This window comes from Heterocephalus glaber, unplaced genomic scaffold (genome assembly GCF_053883595.1).
Source record: "Heterocephalus glaber isolate CG9 unplaced genomic scaffold, H.glaber_assembly_v1.0 deba00001532, whole genome shotgun sequence".
Lineage (NCBI taxonomy): Eukaryota > Metazoa > Chordata > Mammalia > Rodentia > Bathyergidae > Heterocephalus > Heterocephalus glaber.
Genome location: NW_028258330.1, coordinates 23431885 through 23451823, shown reverse-complemented (window position 1 = coordinate 23451823; position 19939 = coordinate 23431885). Strand labels below are relative to the sequence as shown.

General features: G+C 48.2%; 1 protein-coding gene across 1 annotated transcript in view; it reads right to left on the bottom strand.

Annotated features, from left to right (window-relative positions):
• The window catches only part of Xkr7 (XK related 7), a 29266-nt gene extending 11122 nt beyond the window's left edge, over positions 1-18144 (bottom strand). Inside the window, exon 1 of the mRNA XM_004840589.3 lies at positions 17567-18144. Coding sequence (XP_004840646.2) covers positions 17567-18144 — 578 coding nt within the window. The remainder of the gene's footprint in view (positions 1-17566) is intronic.
• Positions 18145-19939: the final 1795 nt, after the last annotated feature.

Sequence of the window (19939 nt, the reverse complement as noted above, 5' to 3'; positions counted from 1 at the left end):
GGCTCGCTCTGGCTTTGAACAGGAAGGAGACCAGCTGGTCCAATGTGAAGGGGCCTGGGGAGTTGGGGGAGGGTGACACCCTGGAAGTTTCTCTTGGGCTGGAAGACCATCTGTTTCCCGGCCGGGTCAGCATGAGGGAGGCCCCGGCTCCAGGCCAGCATCCATCACCACCTGGCGGCTGCCTGCCCATCTCCCTACCCACTCCTGCCCTCTCCTCTGCCAGCTCCCAGCTCACAGCAGACAAAGGGCTCACCCAGCCCATGGCTACTGTGGCCAGGAACAGGGACAGGAGAGGGGAAGAAAGGAGACCTGAGCTGTGGGCACATGGGGTGACTGGGGAGTGTATAGACTTCACTGCAGCCTGAGGATGAAAGGCATGGGTTCTGCCTCACTTGGGCCCTTTTGGCAACAGGACCCAAACTGGCAGTTCTTTCCAGCCAGCACTAACTGCTCACTGCCAAGGACCTCCGAGATGTTCATGGACCTAAGAGAATATTTGAGGTCTGAAAAGAAATTGGCTCCAAAACAGGGAAAAACTGCAGAATCAAAATTAATAAATGTTTAATTAAATGTCTCCAAAACAGAACATAATGTCAGCCAGTCAACGGCAATTTGGCTTTTATCTGGTTATGTATAATTTACATTTGATGTATAATGTGGCTGCATTTTAATATGCTTGATAGATGTAGAGCCCACAAAGGTCTTAAAACAGTCCTGCCCAGAACATGCAACCTAATTTCCCCGGCCTCAGTTTCCCTTTTTCTAAGACAGGGCTGGCACTTGTCATCCTGCCTGCATCATGGTTGGTGGGTGAGGATCAGAAAGGAAAGATGGCAGTATTCCAGGCTTGTGAGTTTGTGACCCAGCCTTGCCCTGGACTTTCTGTATCTCTGGGTGGTCTCTCTGCTTCTCTGAGCCTTATTTACTTCTTTGTTGTGAGCATTAAATTAAGTGATGGATTGAAAAATAATTTACAAACTGTAGAGGGTTGTGCACAGAGATCAGGGAAACATACCCTGGGTAGAGTCCTCAGTCTCTTCCTTACCACCTCTCTTGGAATCTCCTCCAGGAAGTCCACCGTATCGCACATCCCACTCAATTTGAAAGGAAGTTGAGAGAAGTTGATGTCATCATGAATGGGACTAGTACCACCCACGGATTTCTTACCATCTCAAGGCAAGGAATCCAGATTTTAGGGGAAGGGATGTACATTTGCTTTTCTTGGAGGGTGGGTACAGGGATTGAACTCAGAACCTTGTGCTTGCCAGGCAGATTCGGTGTTGCTGAGCTACATCCCTGTCCCATACATTTGCTTTTTACCAGAATATATCTTCATCCATCCATCTCTCCAATGTCCCCACCAGGTGCAGGTGACTGTTATCTCTTGCCTGGACAACCACATCAGCCTTCTCTGTAGGCTACTTCCCCCTACAGTCCATTCCTCACATGCAGCCAGAGGGCTAGTTCCAGAACCTGTCAGATCAGGTCATTCCCTTCTGAAAAACCTTCCAGAGGCCTCTAGCACACTTGGAATCAAACTTGGTCTTCTCCCCTCAGCTTGCAGGCTCAAACCATCTGGCCTGACTGTTTCTCTCATTGCATCTCAAACCACCGTCCATGTGTTCACCACACTCCAGGTGCCCTGGAGGGTCCAGCCAGACTTGTTCCTGAAGGAGGACCTTTGCACTTGCTGCTTGCTGGGCCTGGAACCTGCCCCCCCCCCATATCCTGCAGTGGCTCTCCATCAGCTTACTCATCACCTTCTTAGAGAGGGCTCCCAGGCCACGTCTGCCCTCAGCAAATCACTCTAGTCTATCAAATCCTCCCCTCTTACTTTCTACTTAACATACTGTGTAATAACTTATTTATTTAGGCATTTATTTTTTATCCTATCACTGGGGATTCATGAGGGCAAGGACCTTATCTATTTTGGTCACCATTGTACCTCCTGCACTTGTGCATGTAGTAGGCATCCAATCAATATTTTCTGAAGGAATGGATAAATGTGAATGTTTGCTTGTGTCTCCCTCCTGATCTTGGAAGGCCCTGGGACTTCCCTACCAGAATTTGCATAAAGCCAGGATACCTTGCTGGTTCTTCCTGTCTTTCCTGACTCATTTCAGTCCTTCCTCCTCCAGGAAGCCTTCCTTGATGCCTTTCCAGTGTAGCTAGGTCTCCCTTCTTACAATAGTTCTCAGGCTTAAATGGTCAAAGGCCTAGTGTGAGTCAATCACTGCAGTCGGTGCCTTGACCTAACAGGCTAGTTCTGCTGCCCATTTTATAGATGAAGAAAGAGGCACTCAGAGTCTATTTTGGATCTAATTTTCTGACCCCCAGTCTTGTGCTAAGAGGAAGCATGTCCTGGGAGAAACTGGAGGAGCAGATAAGTATACACTGTTGGGGTTGGGGGCAAAAAAGCCAAGCCTGGGGAGGAGGCAAGAAATCAGCAGTTAGGGGGTGAAATCTCTCTGCTCAAGGACCCAAAAAGCCATCCCTTCTGAACCGCATGACCTCCTTGAGCAGGCAGCAGCCAGGAGATGAAGCGGGGTTCATTCCCTTCTTCCCAGGCTCAGTTGCCTCTGCGACCCAGGAACCTTCCAGCATGCCCCAGAGTTTGGGGAATCACCTAATGGTAGAAAGAGAGGGGAAGGATGGTGGATCCAATGTTCTTGAGAAGTCAGGAAGCTTCTGAGCCCAGCATCTGAATCTCTGGCACTAGGTCAGGTCCCTGGCCTGGCCTCGGGCTCCATTCAAAGAGCTGGGCCTCAGCTCTTGGGTCAGTGCTAGGTTAGTCTCTGATCACTGAATGCAGGAATCCATTCCTATATTGTGTCAGTCAGTCATTTGTCTATCAATCTCACACTGGCACCTTGGGTCAATCTATCTCTTAGTCTCTTAGTCTGACCCTGAGATCCTGGGCCAGCTTGTATGTCTGTCCCTTTGATTCTGAGACAGCCTGTCTTTCCTATGGACTCTGGCTCTGCTCTTCTGCCTGTCCTGGATCCTGGGTCTGTCTGTATTGAGTCTTCCAGTCCTCTGGAAGCCCTGTCCACCTGCTGGTTGGCTGCTCAGCTTGTGGCACTGCATGACCGCCAGCCCTCCTGCGTCCTCCACTGCCTGCTCCTCCTCTCCCTGACTCTGGGTCCCTCTCTGTCTGTCTGCGTCTCTCACATCCTCAGCTCCTCCATCTGTCAGGCTGCTCAGCGTTTCCGAGTGCGTGTTCTCACCGCCCCCCCCCACTCCCCCTCATAGCTTTGGGCCAAACCACAGCAGTTTCCAGCGGCTCTCCCGCTCCACTCCATCCAGGAACCAGCTTCTCCAGGGGTGGCCACAGACCCCTGTGGGCTGCTCAGGGTGGGCTGGGGAGGCAGTAAGCCACCCAAGGCCAAGCCCTCATTATTCCGGGTGTGAAGGGGTTCATAATAATGATAAGAGCACTCATTTATTAAGTGCTGAAAGTATGATTGGCCATGCTGATCCTTTTTGTGTGTATCAATGTATCAGTTCCTCTCCACAGAACTTCAGGGTATTACTATTGTATTTGTTTTACACAGGAGGAAACCAAGACCCAGAAAGGGACTGGAACTTATCTTAAAGTTACACAGCAGGTTAGTGCCATACCTAGGATTGAAACCTGGCTCTCCATGGCCCCTTGAGCCAGGGAAGGGATGCGGGACAGTCAGCAAGTGTCATGGCCATTTTGTCTCCATGTTATCATGGCTACTTCTGTCATAGGGAGGGTGGGCAGTAGGACTGCCAAGAAGCACCCCAGTTGGACATGATGGACCTAAGAGCTTCTCTTGGGGTTCTATGAGTTTATCAAATATTGTGGAGAGAATGATGACAGCGATTAAAGAGTCAGGAGACCCCGGTGGCTCTGGGAAGGTCCAGCCCCTCTGTGGGTCTCAATCCTCCCTAAAGTGGGTCTAAGTAACAGATTCTTGCCTCTCCTGAGGCGTTTTCATCAGCAACCCAACCTGCCCTGTCCAATTCAGATACAGTAAGGCCTGGCTGTCCTGAACCCAAGAACTTCCTTCCTCCCCAGCATCACCACCTGGCTTCATGGCACTGCACGATGGCAGCCTGGCGATCTTGTCTCCATCCTTGCCTCTCAGAGCTTGTCCTTCACAGCAGCCTGAGGTGCTTGTAGACTCCTAGGCCAGTGTTATGGCTTGTGTCTAGATGTCCCCCACAAAGCCTCTTGGGGTCACAGGTGGAGCTTTTCAGAGGTGGCTGGATCTAGGGTATGTGATGCTGGGATTAAGAATGTGATTCTGGGATTAAGGGTGACTCACCTTGGATATGATGAAATATAAAGGACAGAAAGAGGCTTGCTGCAGTCTTTGTTTGCTGCTTACTGCCATCTGCCTGCCCTGCCAAACCATGGACTGTTTCTCCTCCATGATGCCCCTCCGCCATGCCACCCTGCCTTAGAGCCTGTCAGCTGTGGACTGAAACCTCTGCAAACTCTGAGCCAAAATAAACTTTTCCTCCTTTAACTGTAAGTGTCAGGTATTTTGTCTCAGCAACAAGAAAAGTAACTAAGACAGGCTAGCCTGTCCCCACTACTCTTAGATAAAAATCATCACCTTGACCTTGAGGCTTGGTTTGGCCCAGCCTTTGTCCCCCCTCAAGGACCTCTGTGCCCACAGCCTCCTCCTCACAACCTCCAGCTCCTCACAACCAACAAGCACACTCCGTCCAGCCTCAAGGCCTCTGTCGGGAAAGTTCCACACTCTTGCCCACCAAACTTGCACTTTTTTGTCTCAGTCAGTGTCACCTACTCAGAGAAGTGTCCCAGACCCACCACCCTTCCAAACTCTCCTATCCGCCCCACCCTCTAGTCAACTTCTGTCATCCTACTCTTTTTCTTTAATCTCACATATCATAACCCAAAATGATCTAGTCTACTTGCTTATATATTTATTTTCCCTGAGAACAGGGACCAAGTCTATCTTGTTCTCTGCTATGTCCCTAGTGCCTGGCACATCATTAATGTTCCACGCCTATTTATTTCTTGAGTGAGTGAATGAACAAAGAGAGTGGATGTACTTCATAACCTATGCTTTATAAGCTCCTGAGTAAAGATAGCCAAGCACAGAGAGAAAGAACCCAGACTGTGGGTTGGGGAAACCTGGGCTTACATCCTGGCTCTTCACTTACTGCTTGTGTAGCCTCGGGCAAGTTGCTGCCCCTCTCTGAACCCACTGGCCCAGTGGCAACCTCATAGGGGAGCTGGAGAATCAGAAGGTGGTGAAATGTGTAAAACATTCAGCCTAGGGTGGAGCACTTAGTCATGGGAGGTGTTGAGGAGGTGTTTGAATAAGAGGCCCTCTCAAGAAGAAGGAGGCCGTGTAGTTTCCCTCTAGTTTCCGGTGGGCCTGAAACCTACCCCTGGGCCAGTTGTTCTTCCCGCCCACTGAATCTGTCCATAGGAGACAGAGGTCAGAGAAGACTGTTGGGAGAGTTCACAAGGGAGGTTTTCGTTGGGTGGGTCTCTTCCCACCCCCAGAAAATAACCTCTGCTCAGTCAATACTTTCTATGTATACTTTGCTAAAATTTGCCAAAGCTCTGAGATTTATGAAGATGATCCCCACTTTCCAGATGAGGAACTTGAATCTCAGAGAAGTGAAAGTTTGATGTTTTCTTTCTTTTTTCATGCTCGGGACTGAACTCAGGACCTCATGTATGCTAAACAAATACTCTATCATTGAGCTATGCCCCCTCCCCCATTTGACACTTATTTCAAGGGGTTTTGAGTATCTATGATGTGCCAGGAGCAAGGATAGATACAATGGTGAGCAAGATAGACCCAACCCATCTGTTAGGAACTCAGTTTAGTGGGGAGGGAGGCTGAACATTAATTAAATCATCACATTAACACATAACAAACAAATTCTTCAGGTTCCAGGCATGCCCTAGTAAGGTTCCCTGGTCTAGCACTGAGGATGGCAGTACCGTTGGAGAAGGGCCTGGTAGTCAGGGAAGGTTTCTAGAGGTGGTGACTGCTGAGCCATGGTTTGAAACAAGCACATGAGCTAACCAGGTTAAGGAGGGAGGAGAGAGTGTTGCTGGTCAAGGAAGCATAAACAAAGGTCCTGAGGTGAGTGGAGAGGAGCAATAAGTGGTCAGAATGGCTGTAATTCAAAGAAGGAGGGGGAAATCAAGAGATGTAGTGAGCCATGGAGGAGGATTTGTTTTTTATCCCAAGAAGGATGGAGAGCCACAGGGAGGCATTAAACAGGGAAAGACAGTTTGAGGGAGAACTTTGTCTCTGGAAAACAGACCGCAAGGGGAAAAAGGTGGAAGACAGGAGACTAGTTGTCAGAGGACAGGAAAGGATGGTCCAGAGACATTTAGAAGGCATTTAGAGAAGTGATTTGACAAGGTCAAACATCCAGAAAGTGTCCAGGTTTTATATCAAGCTAGGGCCACTGACTCCTGCATTTTGCCACAGGGCATGAAGAAGCTGAGTCAGGCCCCAGCGACCAAGACTAATCTGTAAGTTCTCTAGGAAACATCAGCCACCCCACCCATACTGTGGCCTAGGAAGCTCTTGGCCCTGATAGCCCTTTCCTCATTGCCTCACTCCTCAATTCTGAGCACTCCTGCAAGGATGTAAAAAATAGGACCTTCCTGGGGTTGGCAGCCAAATGAATCATAAATGTCAGTAAAGAATGTGATTTTACACGTTTGACTCCCATTTCACATGGTGCTGGGAGCTAGGCGTTCTCCTTCCTCCTTAGCAGTCCCCTACAGAGTCACAACACCTCTTTTTTTGCTGGGATGAGGCCAAACACTTCCCAGCCACTAATTTTAGGCTCTGGCTGAAAAGCTGAGACCCTTTCCCATCTAACCACTCCCAACAGCTCCCAGCCAGGGTCCCTGTTTTTGCCCAGCAGAGCACCAGGCATCTGATCTTAAGCAGAGCATTTGGAACCACATTCAGGCATCTCAAGTCCCTCACAGTGAGGGCAGCCAGACCTCCTCTTCTCTCTGGGTCTCAGTTTCCCCATCTGTGAGGTAGATGTGGAACAAAGACTAAAACTCAGGACCCCAAACTCAAAAAGCCCAGGGACTTCTGTTCCACCTTTTTCTCTTTTCCTGCTATCCCTGTGTGGAGCTGGGATGTCATGAGTGAGGGTCTAGCATTCCAGGGGCATCTGAAGTTACCAGAAATCAAGGCATGTAGAAAGCATTAGTTATGTTTCTGACCTGTGATTCCAGATAGTGGAGTTAGGAGAGTCAAACACCAGTGCTCAGAAGGGCTAAGCTGATTTCATTTGGGACTCTGGGGAATTATGGAGAGGACCCTGTCGAAAGAAGCAGCCACTGTCAGCTCCAGCAATTTGATGCCTTAGGAGAACATGGAGTTTCAGTGTCTGGAGTGTATTTCTTTTTTTTCAATCTTTTAAAGAATAGTTGGAAATTAGGATATTTATACAAAAAAGAAAGTCTCAATTTAGAAATGTTGGCAACTAATTAAAGAAATACCATATGAATTTTAAAGAAATTATTATTCCTTTTTATAGGTGTGATAGCACTATTACACGTTTTAGATGTTTTTAAAAGTTTTGCTTTTTGAATATATACTGAAATATTTATGGAGGTGATGACATGATGTCATCATTCAAAATAATATGGAGGGGAACAAAATGGGATAGGGTCCAGACCTATGCTCTCCAACACCTACATTTGCAACATTAGCCATATATGGTTATTTAAACTTAAATTAATTAAAATTAAAATGATTAAAAATTCAGTTCCTCAATCACATTAGCCTCATTCCAAGTGTTCAATACCCATATGTGGCTAGAGGCTACTGTGCCAGGTAGCACAGACAGAACTTTCCATCTTCAGAGTCCTAGTGCATGGTGCTGCCCCACATAAAACAAGGTTATCAGTCAATAATTGTTGAGCAGGGTGATGGTATGTGAGGGATCATTAGTTTAGCCTCTCTACTTTTGTATATGTTTAAAATTTGCTGTAATAAAAAGTTTCATCAAAGAGTAAGAGAAAAAAATATTGTGTGGGCCAAAGACACCCATCCTCAGGCTGGATTTGCCCAGATTGGCAAACTGTAGTCCAGCAGTTCAGTATCATGGAACTGAGCACATCACAAAATCCCAAGTTATAGCCATAGAATCTTAAAACCAAAGGGGCTTTAGAGATTGTCTAGCTTGTCCTCCAAACTGAAGTCAAAGCCCCTGCTGCACTCTCCTTGCTAAAGCCAGCTGCTTTTCTCTGCATGCCTCTGCTAATGTGGAGTTCATGCCCTGGGGAGCAGCCCACTCTATGTCTGGGGGGCCTGATTGACAGGGTGTTCTTTCCTTTATTCAATTTTAGTATATGTGCTGCCGAAGTGAGCACAACTTTCCTTTATACAAAAGACACTGCCTAGGGCCGGGCCGGGGACTTAGCTCAGTGGTTCCACTGGCTGCCTCGCAAGCGCAAGGACCCAAGTTCAATCTCCGGTACCAAAAAAAAAAGGACACTGCCTACCTTTAATCTGAGTCACCATCGGTACCCAGGCCTTTGAGGGAGCCATACCACATGCAGCGCCTCCTTCCTGGATGGGGCTCAGTGGCTAACAGTTATTGAGAGTGAGGATCCTTAGTCCCCCTCTCTCATGTCCTCTTGTTACTAAGCATGCAGGATGGGCTGCTGCTTGTGTGAGAATAACGGCAAGAATAAATATTTTCTGAGCATGTACTACGTGACAAGCCCTGTTCGTTTAAGTTACTCAAGACATCTTCAAGAGAACCTTAAGAGGTAGAGACTATCACTGTCTCTACTTTACAGATGAGATGGGAGCTCCAGTCAGCAAAGAAACTTGCCCAGGGTCACAAGTCCAGGAAGTCATGCTGCCTTGACTTGCCCCTGGGCCAGAGCTCTCAGCTACTCTGCGTTCTTGCCCAAGTCCTGGGAAAACTCAGCCAGAATTCTCAAGCCCCCAACTGGACTTTACAGAAGGAGTAGGTGAACCCCCAGTAGTGAAGTGACTCACCCAAGATGCTCATCCCAAAGGTTCTCGTTGGTTCATATCAACACCTATTAAGTACCTGGGATTTTACTTCCTCTATCTCCCATCAGCAAACCTGTATCAGCCTGGAACCCACCCCAGGGTTGATTCTATTACCCCTTCAGCATTGTCCTTGTCCTTGCTGATAGTTCAGAAGGCCTAACAGTGGTTTGTTTGTTTGTTTGGTTGGTTGGGGTTTTTTTTAGACAAGGTCTCACTATTAGTTCAGGCTGGGCTTGAATTCACTATGTAGCCCAGGCTAGCCTTGAACTCACTGCAATCCTCCTACCTCAGCCTCCTGAGTGCTGAGATTACAGGCATGTGCCACCATACCCAGACCTAACAGACCTCAGTGTTGTGCCCACAACTGCAGAAGGCTCCCACACTGCCTGAGTGTCTGCTGATGAACTGTAGATCTAGTGCTACTTCAACAGCCCTCATGTTCCAAGAACCTGCTACAGACTTCACCAGAGCTCTGGGTACAAGGCCACAATGGTGTATAGGGCCTGTTCCTGGCCAGTCACCACAGGAGGCAGAGGGAATAGGGACAGGTCTCTTCAGGGATCCTCCTCAGGGCTTATGATCTGGTGGGAAAGCCTGCCAGGGCAGCAGCCTATCACAAAGAAGGAACAGGGCTTCAGTGTTTTTGCTTCTGCTTCTCCAAACAGTACATGGGTAATTATTTTGTAGGAATACACTTAAGTAGCAGAAGGTAGGAGAGTATTGTGGTCTTAGGAGGCTGCTGTGTGGCTTCAGACCCTGGCTTTGCTGCCTACTAACTGGGAGGCCATTCCTCTCTCTGCCTCAGTTTCCACATCTGTAAAACAGGGTCAATAATGCTATTTAACACAGAGCATTACTATGCACTGAGTATTGTGCAAAACAGTCCCATGTATGAATTCAATAAGCCTGAACACTGGCCATTCACAGGGACCATTATCCCCATTTCATGGATGAGGAAGCCATGGCCCAGAGAGGTTATGTGACTTGCTCAAGACCACACAGCTTATTAGTGGAAAAGCTAAGTTTTGTCTCCACAGTCCTTATTCTTCATCACCACATTCCCTACATGGCAGGACTGCCATGAAGATCAATCATCTAATCTAACTCATAATAAATGACAACCATAATTTTCAGTAATATCTGTTTTTTTAAATCCAGGTGGATATGTATTTCTTGGTTAATTAAAAAGCACAAGTAAAACCTTCAAGCAATATAAGAAATATCTAATTAGTAAGTAGAAATCTCCCTTAACCTCACTCCTGAACCCCCAAGAGATAGAGTTGAAGGGAGTCTTTCTTTTTCATATTGTCCAAGGTTTCAACAAGAGTGTATATAGCTCTTCCGTAAACAAACAAATAAACAAAAAACTGCCACACAATTTCCATTTTAGATTTTAAAGACAAGCACATTTGCCTGGTTGAGCAGGTAGGAGGTGGGGTCTGTGGGGCAGTGGCTATGTGGGTTTGTTCAGGGAAAGTTTCTCAGAAGAGGTGACAATCAGCTCAGCTTTGAAGGAAAGATGTGCAGAATTTCATGGGGAGGAGAGTGGGAAAGGATATTGCTGGAGGAGTCAACCCCTCAGCATGGAGAAACGCGTGGTATGATTTTGGGGAGGAGGAGCAGCAGATCAGCGTGGGACTAGAGCAGTCAGGAGATGAAAAGGCAGAGGCCAGGGGCCTTGGTGCTAGGCTAAAGCACTGGACGGGCCCTAGAGGCACAGGGAAGCAGGGTTGCCCTGGGGTTCCAGAGGGCAGGGGCAGGGTCAGATCCCAGGTGCAGAATCCCTGGCTGCAGGCAGGATTGGGGGAGAGGGCAGGGAAGATGATAACTGGAGGCCCATAGTATTTCCCACAGGAGGAAGAATTAGAATGCCCTAACAAAGGCAGGGTAGTGAATGGAGGGGCCAGAGTGGATCCCAAACAGCCTCCCTCCTCTCCCCAGAGACTTGGTTCCAGCTGCTGGGGTTCAAAGCCATTTCCTGGCAGCCCTCTCTCCTCCCAATCCCCAAGGCTTCTCCTGTGTGGTCTTTATAGATCAAATGGGGGATGCTGGGCCCAACTGCCGCCGCTGTGTCTATTAGGAGTGTCTGTTAGGAGCAGCTCTAATGGCCTGTTGCAGCCAGATGGGCAGAGGGAGGAGGGCAGGTGGCAGTGCAGGATGTCCTGGACAGGGGTCTCTGAGGAGGTGGGTGTTGAGGTGTGGTGTCCTGTAGCAGCCCTGCGAAGCAGAGCAGGCAGGAGCCTTGCAGAGGGTCACTGCCAAAAATTCAAGGGGTTGTAAACATGTTTCAGCTGTGGCACTGATTACCCAAAGCAAAATCTTTGTAATGGAACCATCATCAAAAGAAAGTAAGAAATGATGGTGAGAGGACTGTGACACAGAGTTTGAAAAGCACTGTGGAACCCAACTCCTTTCTCATTTTATTTATACATCATAATACAAGTAGCAATGGCTAATCACAATTGTTGAGTACTTCTGTGTTCCAGGCACTGTGCTAAATATACATTATTTAATTGGCCATATGCCCCAGCCACATGAGACTGGAGCTATTATCAGAGTGTCTGTTTCATGGATGAGGAAGTCAAGGTACAGACACGTTATGCCACTTGCCCAAAGTCACAGGAAGCAGCAGATGCAAGATATGGCTGAAATCCAGACAGTGAGTTCTGAACATTTACTATCTGGCCCCAGTGGGGAAGTTGACCAAAGAAGGATCCTGCTGGTTCAGCCTAAAGCAGACTCATGATCTGGTAGCTACTACTCTGGTGCAGTCCTCCCTGCTCTCACTTGGCTCTTCATAGCAACCTCCCCCAGTGGCTCCACGATATTCTCCACTCAGCAGCCAGAGTGGCCATTGCAAAACAAAGGTCAAGACCTGTTCCTTCTTCAGTCACTGCCCCCCCACCCTGCTCCATTCAAGGCCTATGAGGCCCTGCATGATTGGGGCCTGCCAGTCTGCCCCCCATCATCCCCTACTCTCTTCTTGCTCTGCCTCTGCCACTTGTGTTTCACCTTGCTCTTCTGCTTCCCTTTGCCTGCAACACCTTTCCCAAGACAGCCACATCGCTCCCACTCACCTGATTCAGCCCTCTGCCTGCGTGCCACCTCCTCAGAGGCTTGCCCTGACCATTTGATCTCAAAGGCCCACACCCTCCTCCCTAGCATTCCCTTTAGAGTTTATATTATATACTGTATTACATTTCCTTTACTGGTCTCCACCATTAGACTCAAGCTTCAAGAGGCAAAGATTTTGCTTGTTCATCACTCTCTTCTCAGCACTTGGAACAGTACCTGGTGTATAGCAGGTACTCCGTAAATATTTGCTGAATGAATGACTGTAGAATAAATAAATGGCTGCCATGTCACTATGGCTTCAGAGGCTTCTTACCCTCTCATGGCCACATGTTCAGTGAACAAATCTTTACTCCACAGGGAACAAAGCCCAGGCTGATGGCATTAATCATCACCAATAGTTTTTGAACACTAAATGATACAATCAGTCCTTTGCTAAATCCTTGGCATACATGATCTCATTAAACCCCAAACAATCCAAGAGGGGAGTAGATTCCATTATGGGATTAAAAATGGGATAAGAGATTATGTGGTTTGTCGAGTCGTATATAGGAAGTGGTAGAGCCAAGATTTGAACTGAGAACATTTGAATCCAGAATCTGTGCTCTTAGCCATGATGCCAAGAATGTAGCTTCCCAGAGGGGAGACTCAGAGCCAAACTTCCACAACTCATGGGTCGCTGACTCATTTCAGAACTTCTTCAGTCAGGGTTTGTTAGCAGGCAGAAGGAGCAGTGCTGTGGCCTAGACATGGAGAGGGTATTGGAGGGAGACCCCCAAAGCCTGATTGCCTCCTTCTACTCCCTTTCCAATTTGAGGTGCCCTGATCCTGACAGCCTGGGAAGAATCCCATGCCAGATCTCTCATACTAATTGGTTTAACAGACCATGCTTATCCGGGCAAAGCTGGGCCCATGAGTTTAAGATTAGGGAAAGCAGGATTCATGGCTTACCACTCCACTGCCCACAGGGTCAGAGGAGACAGGGTTAGGACTTTAATTGGCTTAACAGCCTTCAGTGGCTTAGCAGCTCAGAGGGTTGGCAGAGGGAGGGAGGAATGAAGACACAGGCTGATGATCAGCCCACAGCCAGATTTGTGCCCTACCAAAGGATCTGTTTGCTCTCTCTCAGGGACTCAATCTGTCACTGCATGGAAACATTGCTCTGGGATTCCCTAATACAGCTGGTGATACCAGGGGAAGAACTGGGCTTGGGAGTTAGACAAAGCTGTGTAGGTATCACTTCTCCCTGACTTACTCATGAGTGAACTTGGACAAGTTACTTGACTTCTCTGAGCCTCACTTCTTTATCTGATAAATGGGTGTATCAATAGCCAGAAGAGGGAAGATGAGATGAGATTGCATGCCTGGAACACCCTACAAGGGGCCTGCTGGGACATGGTAGGTATGTAGTGTTTGTGAATTTCCTCATTTTATGTTTAAAGTAATAACATCATTTTTTCTTTAGTACTGGAGACTGAACCCAGTACATGCCCAGACTTTTTCTTTTCCTTTCTTTCTTTCTTTCTTTCTTTTTCTTTCTTTCTTATTTTTTTGAGAAAGGGTCTTGCTTAATTGTCCAGTCTGGCCTTGAACTCATGATCTTCCTGCCTCAGTCTTCCAAGTAGCTGAGATTATAGGTGTGTGCCACCATGCCTGGATTAATAATAACATCTTCTGTGTAAAAGAGCCTTATCAATTATGAAGTTGCCAGAGGTTATTAAGAAGAAAGGCCAACAAATGCATTTCTTTTGGTTGGTACTATTTTTAAAACTCTTAATTAGTAGTTGAAAATTGGGAGAGTTCATACAAAAATCCCAGTTTCCCATTTCTCTTGAGAAATCAAGATTTGACAATGTTGGGTCCCTAATTTCTTGTGGCACTGATAGGGTAGCTGGGTAGCAGTTCCTCTTGTCTAAGTCACTTTTCCCCACAGTGTTCCCTTGTCTGACACCCCACATATCCTATGTCTGTGTTATTTACCTGACTCCTCAAAGCATTTAACTTTTGATTTGGCATTGCACAAGCCTGAGGAGTTGAACAATATCTTTATGTGGGATTAGGAGGTGAATGACTGGCCAGCCTCTCAGATTTGACCCTGTAGGGGTCTGAGACACACCTCTTTCCTCATTACCCTGGCCCCACCACTCAGAATGTGTGCGAAAACTTCTCAGTGTGGGAAGCGAACATCTTGTGCCAACATTGCTTAATTTCCAGGAATGACAGTCCCAGGGACTTCCATACACCTTTTCTGGATTTCCCCGCATTTAGCAAGACCTTCAGTCATTTTAGAATCTAAAGCTTATGGGGAAAATTTCCAGAGACCTAAACTCTGATAATGTACCCAGCACCAGAATTCTAGATTAGTTAGTGTGACCTAATGTGGATTTTTCACTTCCAGTAGCCATTCCCATTAAATCTCCCTGAATTGACTGCAGAATCTGAATTCAGGAGAACAGTCAGCTGTTGGTAATCCCTTTCCAGCTCTCCACAGACCCCAGCCTCACCTCTCTCTTTAAGTGGTCTCTATTCTGTGCAGGGAATGAAGAACACAGCAGGTCGCTAACTCATTTCAGTACCTCTCTGGAGGTCAGGGCTTGTTAAGAGACAGGGGAGTAGTGCTGCAGCATAGACACAGAGGGGGTATTAGAAGGAGGCCCCTAAATCTAATTAACCTGTTCCAAGCAGCTGGTGGGTTCCTAGCAGCATGCTAGGACATCATGAGGTACTAGAAAAGCATATTTGACCCTTTAAGGTCATCAAATCTAGTCTTCTCATTTCACATACAGGGAAACTGAGGCCCAGAGATGTGGAAACCCCAGCCCAAGATCACTTACAAACCAAGATAAAAATGTAAGTCTCCCAAAAGTACCCCTGCAACCCAGCACTTTCTTCACAATACACACTGTTTCCTTATCCTTATCCATGTGGTTTGACTCCCTCCCCCTCTTTTCATTCTTATCTCAATGCAACAGAAGCTTGACTTTTATCATCCTGGGATCTTGGAATTTCAGACTCAGAATTCTTCAAGTTTGGGGGACACTATAGTGGTAAAACCACAAGATGGATAAATTAAACTCAGATTTTGAAGGCAGAGACTCTTGAATCCCAGCTCTTCCAATCCCTCACTGTGTGACCTTGGGCAAGGATGCCCTCTCTTAGCCTTCATTCCCTCATCTTTCAAAAAAATTGTAGTGGTTAGTATTATAAAAATTATAATACTAACCACATGACAGGCTCATTAGGAGGGGTGCAGGAGGTAAGGCAGGTAGAAAGGCAACCAGTAGGCTTGGTACAAAGTGAGTGCTTAATAAAATAATTGTTATATAACTGTAAATTAAGGCTTATGACTAACTAAATGCCCAAGAGAATGGCCCAGGTATAATGAAAGGGAAGAGTGGACAAACTACAGCACACATACCCTGTCTAGGTTATTCCACACCTGAGACTTCTAGAACTGATATTTTCCCCCCAAAAAATCTAGGACTCTAAGTATTAAAAATACTACACAGGGCCAGGGATTTAGCTCAGCGGCACTGTGCCTGCCTGGCAAGTGCAAGGTCCTACACTCAATTCCTGGCTTTCACACACACACACACACACACACACATGCACACACATGCACACACACACACACAAATACTACATAAACTACAAAAAAACATTTCCATGGGCCAGATTCCACTTGTGGCCATTAAATTGTTATTTCTGTAAAATCATGTCATCTCAAGCTTCTCACTTAACAAGTGAGGAATGGTACAAATTGTGCAAATCACTCTTTTATCTGAGAAACCATGGAGCTCAGTGGACCCTTAGCAATTTCCAGCCACTCCCCTTGATATCCCTTGCCTGTGGTCATTTTTTGCTCTACTTGAGGGAAACTAGGTCTATGTTCAAGAAAGAAGAGATCTATTAGCTATTAACTTCTTGTAAGTGGATTCTGAATGGGGAGGAGGATAGCCAGTGAGTTATGGGGCAGCTGGCCCATTTTAGGCTGGAGGGAAAGGGGGATGAAGCTTTGGCTACCAAGAATAGGAAGTTACCATTTCAGAACCTAAAAATAACTTTCACCATCTGTCCACTCAGGCACAGAATGATAAATGCAGATTAGTTCCTGGATGTAGACAAGAATATTTTTATATGTCAAGATAATAATAATAATACTACCTTGTGTGGATAGTGCTCCACTCCTTTTTTTTTCCCCCAAGGCAAACTAAGTGGAAATACAGATCATCTTGGCAGACATAAATGGGGAAACCAAGGCAAAAAGAGACTCAACAACACAGAAAGTGTGACACAGCAAGTGAGCAGTTGGAACAAATCCTGGGTGTCCTTTTTCCAACTCTCAGCCCAGAATTGGATCTTCTGAGTTAGGCAGACTACATTAACAAGTAGCAGAATAAATACAACAACAGCAGCGATCACCCTTTATATCTCTAGAATGAATTTTCCCATGCTTCCACATCTGTTATAATCATCACAATCCATTACATTCCCAAAATATGTTTCAGTCTGCAGGGTTCTGGGACAGACTTTCTCTTTCCTGACCATTCCAACAGGTAAGAAAAATGTAACAGTAAGCCAATGAGATGAGAAGAGTAGAGATTCCCCCTCATTTTACAGCAGAATAAACAGACGTAGAGGGAGAAGGAGGTTTGGCTACAATCATATAGTAAGTGGATTCATTTTGTCACTGCACAGTAGAGCTCAAAGTACTAGAGCAATTCAGATTCAAGAGAAGCCCTAGGTTTAGAATTCCCCCTTTCTCCAATTAACTCAGCACAGCAGGCACCCTCAGTCCTGGCAAAGGAAGAAACCTGAAAGTGAGCAGCTTGAACAAAGCCTCAGTTTTGCTGTACTGTCCTAGGATTAAAGGGCAGCTAGTGGTCATCTGATGTCAGATTCAAGATTCCAAGTCCCCTTGGGCCTTTGGGAGGAAGAGGGCAATGAAAGAAGCCATAAACCTTCCCAGCTGGATCCCACATACCCTTTCTCAAAAAGCTGAAGTTTAGATGGGATAGTCACTTAGCTGCCTCAAATTCTGTCTCTCCTGAGAGGTTGGGAATGGGCTGCAATTCGAAATTGAGCTTCTTTGAGAGAAAGGAAGGACTTCTGAGCTCTTTCCCAAGTTCAGGCTCGGCACACAGAGAGGGAGGGTTAGGGCTGGAGGAAGTCCCGTGGCCCCCACACTTATCCTCACAAGCCCTGGGTCCTTCTCACTCACACACCCTGAGGAGAATCTCTTCCTCTTACTTCTTGGCCCATCCCCTCCCTGTGGGTTGGGAAGGATGGGGTGGGGGGCAGAGGTCAGAAGGAGCTGACTAAAAAGAAATCAAAGCTGCAATGGGGTGGGGCGGGGCGGAGTTCAGGCCAGGAGGGGTCTTGGAAAGGTCAGAGCAGGGCTGGGGTGGCAGGCAGCTCCTTGTCACCCCCACTCCTCGGATTCCGCTCCCTCCACCTGCTCTTCCTACCTCCAGACCTGGCCGAGCTGCAGGAGGTGGATGAAGGTCTGCAGTAGCCAGACGCAGAGGCGACAGCAGCGGCGACGGTAGGAGCTGACGGAGGGGGGCCCGGGACCCAGCTCGGGGCCGCCTTCGTCGGTCCTGAAGGCGGTGGCGCTGTCCTTGGTGCCGATGGCGGGGGCGCCGATGCCGCTGTCCTTGGTGCTGACGGCGGGTCCCGGGGTCCCCGCGGGTTCCGAGTAGTCGTAAACGAACCAGCGGAAGCTGAGCAGCTGCACTACCAGAGAGGGCAGGAGCACGAAGAGCAACGTGAGGCCGAAGACGGTGGGCTGACCCTGCAGGTAGTAGGAGGCCGCCAGCCACAGGTCCGTGGCGCCGTCGGAGAAGAACACGAGCAGCGCGCACAGCACCCAGCAGCAGTCGCGCAACTCGTAGCGTGGCCCCGTGCCGCCCGCCGCGGACACCCCCGGGCCCTCGGGGCCCGCCACCGCCTCCCTGGGCTCGCCGGCACCGCCCCGGGGCCCCCCAGCCGCCCCCTCGGGCCCCGGGCCGGCCGCGGCCGCCGCTCCATCCGACTTCGCGGCCATGTTGGCGGAGCAGGAGGCGGGAGCGACTTCCGGGCGGCGAAGGGTGCGGGGCGGGGAGGACCCTGCGCGGGCGGCTCTCTCCTCCTCCTCCTCCTCCTCCTCCTCCTCCACCTCCTTTTCTTCTTCCTCCTCCCCTCTTCAATGATTCATTCTTCACGGCGCCGCCCCACCCGGCCTGTGGTCCCCCCTGGGAAGGGACGGGGGCCAGCGAGGGGACAGCATCCCAGGCCACCCTCTCCCTCCTTCCTTGGAGGCGTGGGGCCCCAATCACAAGCGTTTGTCTCTCACCTCCCCCCGGACTCCACTTCTTTCTTTATGGCCCACTCCTCACCCTCTCCTCTTCCATTTGTTCCCCCTCACCACTGCAGCGACCTGGGTGGAAGGCCAGGGTGGGGGACCAGCTGCTTGGGCAGGACCCCCAATAACCTTTTAGCGATCGCTTGGTACAAACGCGCCACTTTATAGTTTCCTGAGTGTTCACTTATTGTTACACTCCCTCCTTTGATCTTGAGAAGCTCCTTTCCTTATTGTCTTCGTTGGGAGGCAGCTCCAAGAGTTGTGCCCCCCCCCACTGCCCCTGCCCTGGCCCCACTGCTTTCATCTGGCCACAGCCCTGGTAGAGAAGAAGGCAATCCCAAGAGGGAAGGGCTGGGAGGAAACACCAGAAAGAGGGAAAAGCAAGCGTCCAAGACCAGAGGACTCATTATTCCAAGAAGTCTAGATCACAGACCCAGGGAGGATGGAAAGATGGGGCTGGAGAGTCTGAAGGGTGAGATCCTGAGGCGCCAGGAGGTGGCCTTTATCCAGCAGGCAGTGGGGAACTGTTGCAATTTTTTTGGGGGGGGGGGGTACCAGGGATCGAACTCGGGACCTTGCGCTTGCGAGGCAGCCGCCAGAACCACTGAGCTAAATCCCCCGGCCCCACTGTTGCAAAATTTGAGCAATGGTCATGTTACAGTTTAGAAAGAAAATCAGCAGTCAGAATAGAAAAGTGATCACAGAGAAGCAGCCTAGAGACCAGAGGGGGATTAGAATAGTGACCCCAGAGAGTAGAGTCCCTTACATGTCATACCCCACCCCCTCTAACTCTGAATGTTTCAGGGCATTTATTATGCAAACTCTTTGACTGCCACTGTTCTAAGCACTGCCCATTTACTAACTTATTTCATTCTGAAAATTTGTGAGATAGTTCACATTTCTCCTTGTTTTATAGATGAAGAAACTGAGTCACAAAAAAGTGAATTAATTGTGTTCAGAGTCACGCAGTAAGTGCGAAGCCAAATTAAAACCCTTCATCTGGCTTCAGGATAGACTTTGGCACTTCTCAAGGGAAGCAGAAAAGGAGAGGAGGAAAAGAGGAAGGAGGCACAAAGGGAAAATGAAGGAAGACAGCTGCCCTGGGCCAGGAAAGAGCAGCCATCTGCAGACCTGCAGCATGGCATCCCCTTCATGTCTGGGGACTGTTTTGGTCTCAGTAATGCTTAGAATGTTGGGATATCATCTGTTGCCTAAAACTGGAAACAGAGGGAGAGGAATTAGGGACTAAAGAAGTTTTCCAGACTGGATTCAAGGCTGACAACCCATGTTTAGATTGGAGGGAGTGTCAGGTGGTCTGGAAGTCTGAATTTTGAAGTGTGATTCAAAAAGGAGAATCTCTGTCTTTTTCTGTCCTACGACCTTTGGCAGGGAGATATATGGAAAGTACAGAGCCATCAGTGGTAAAGACAGAGGACCACTGGTAGATTCCCACCCGAATGGAAGCAGCGCTTTTAGTCCCAAGATTGGCCTGTTCTAA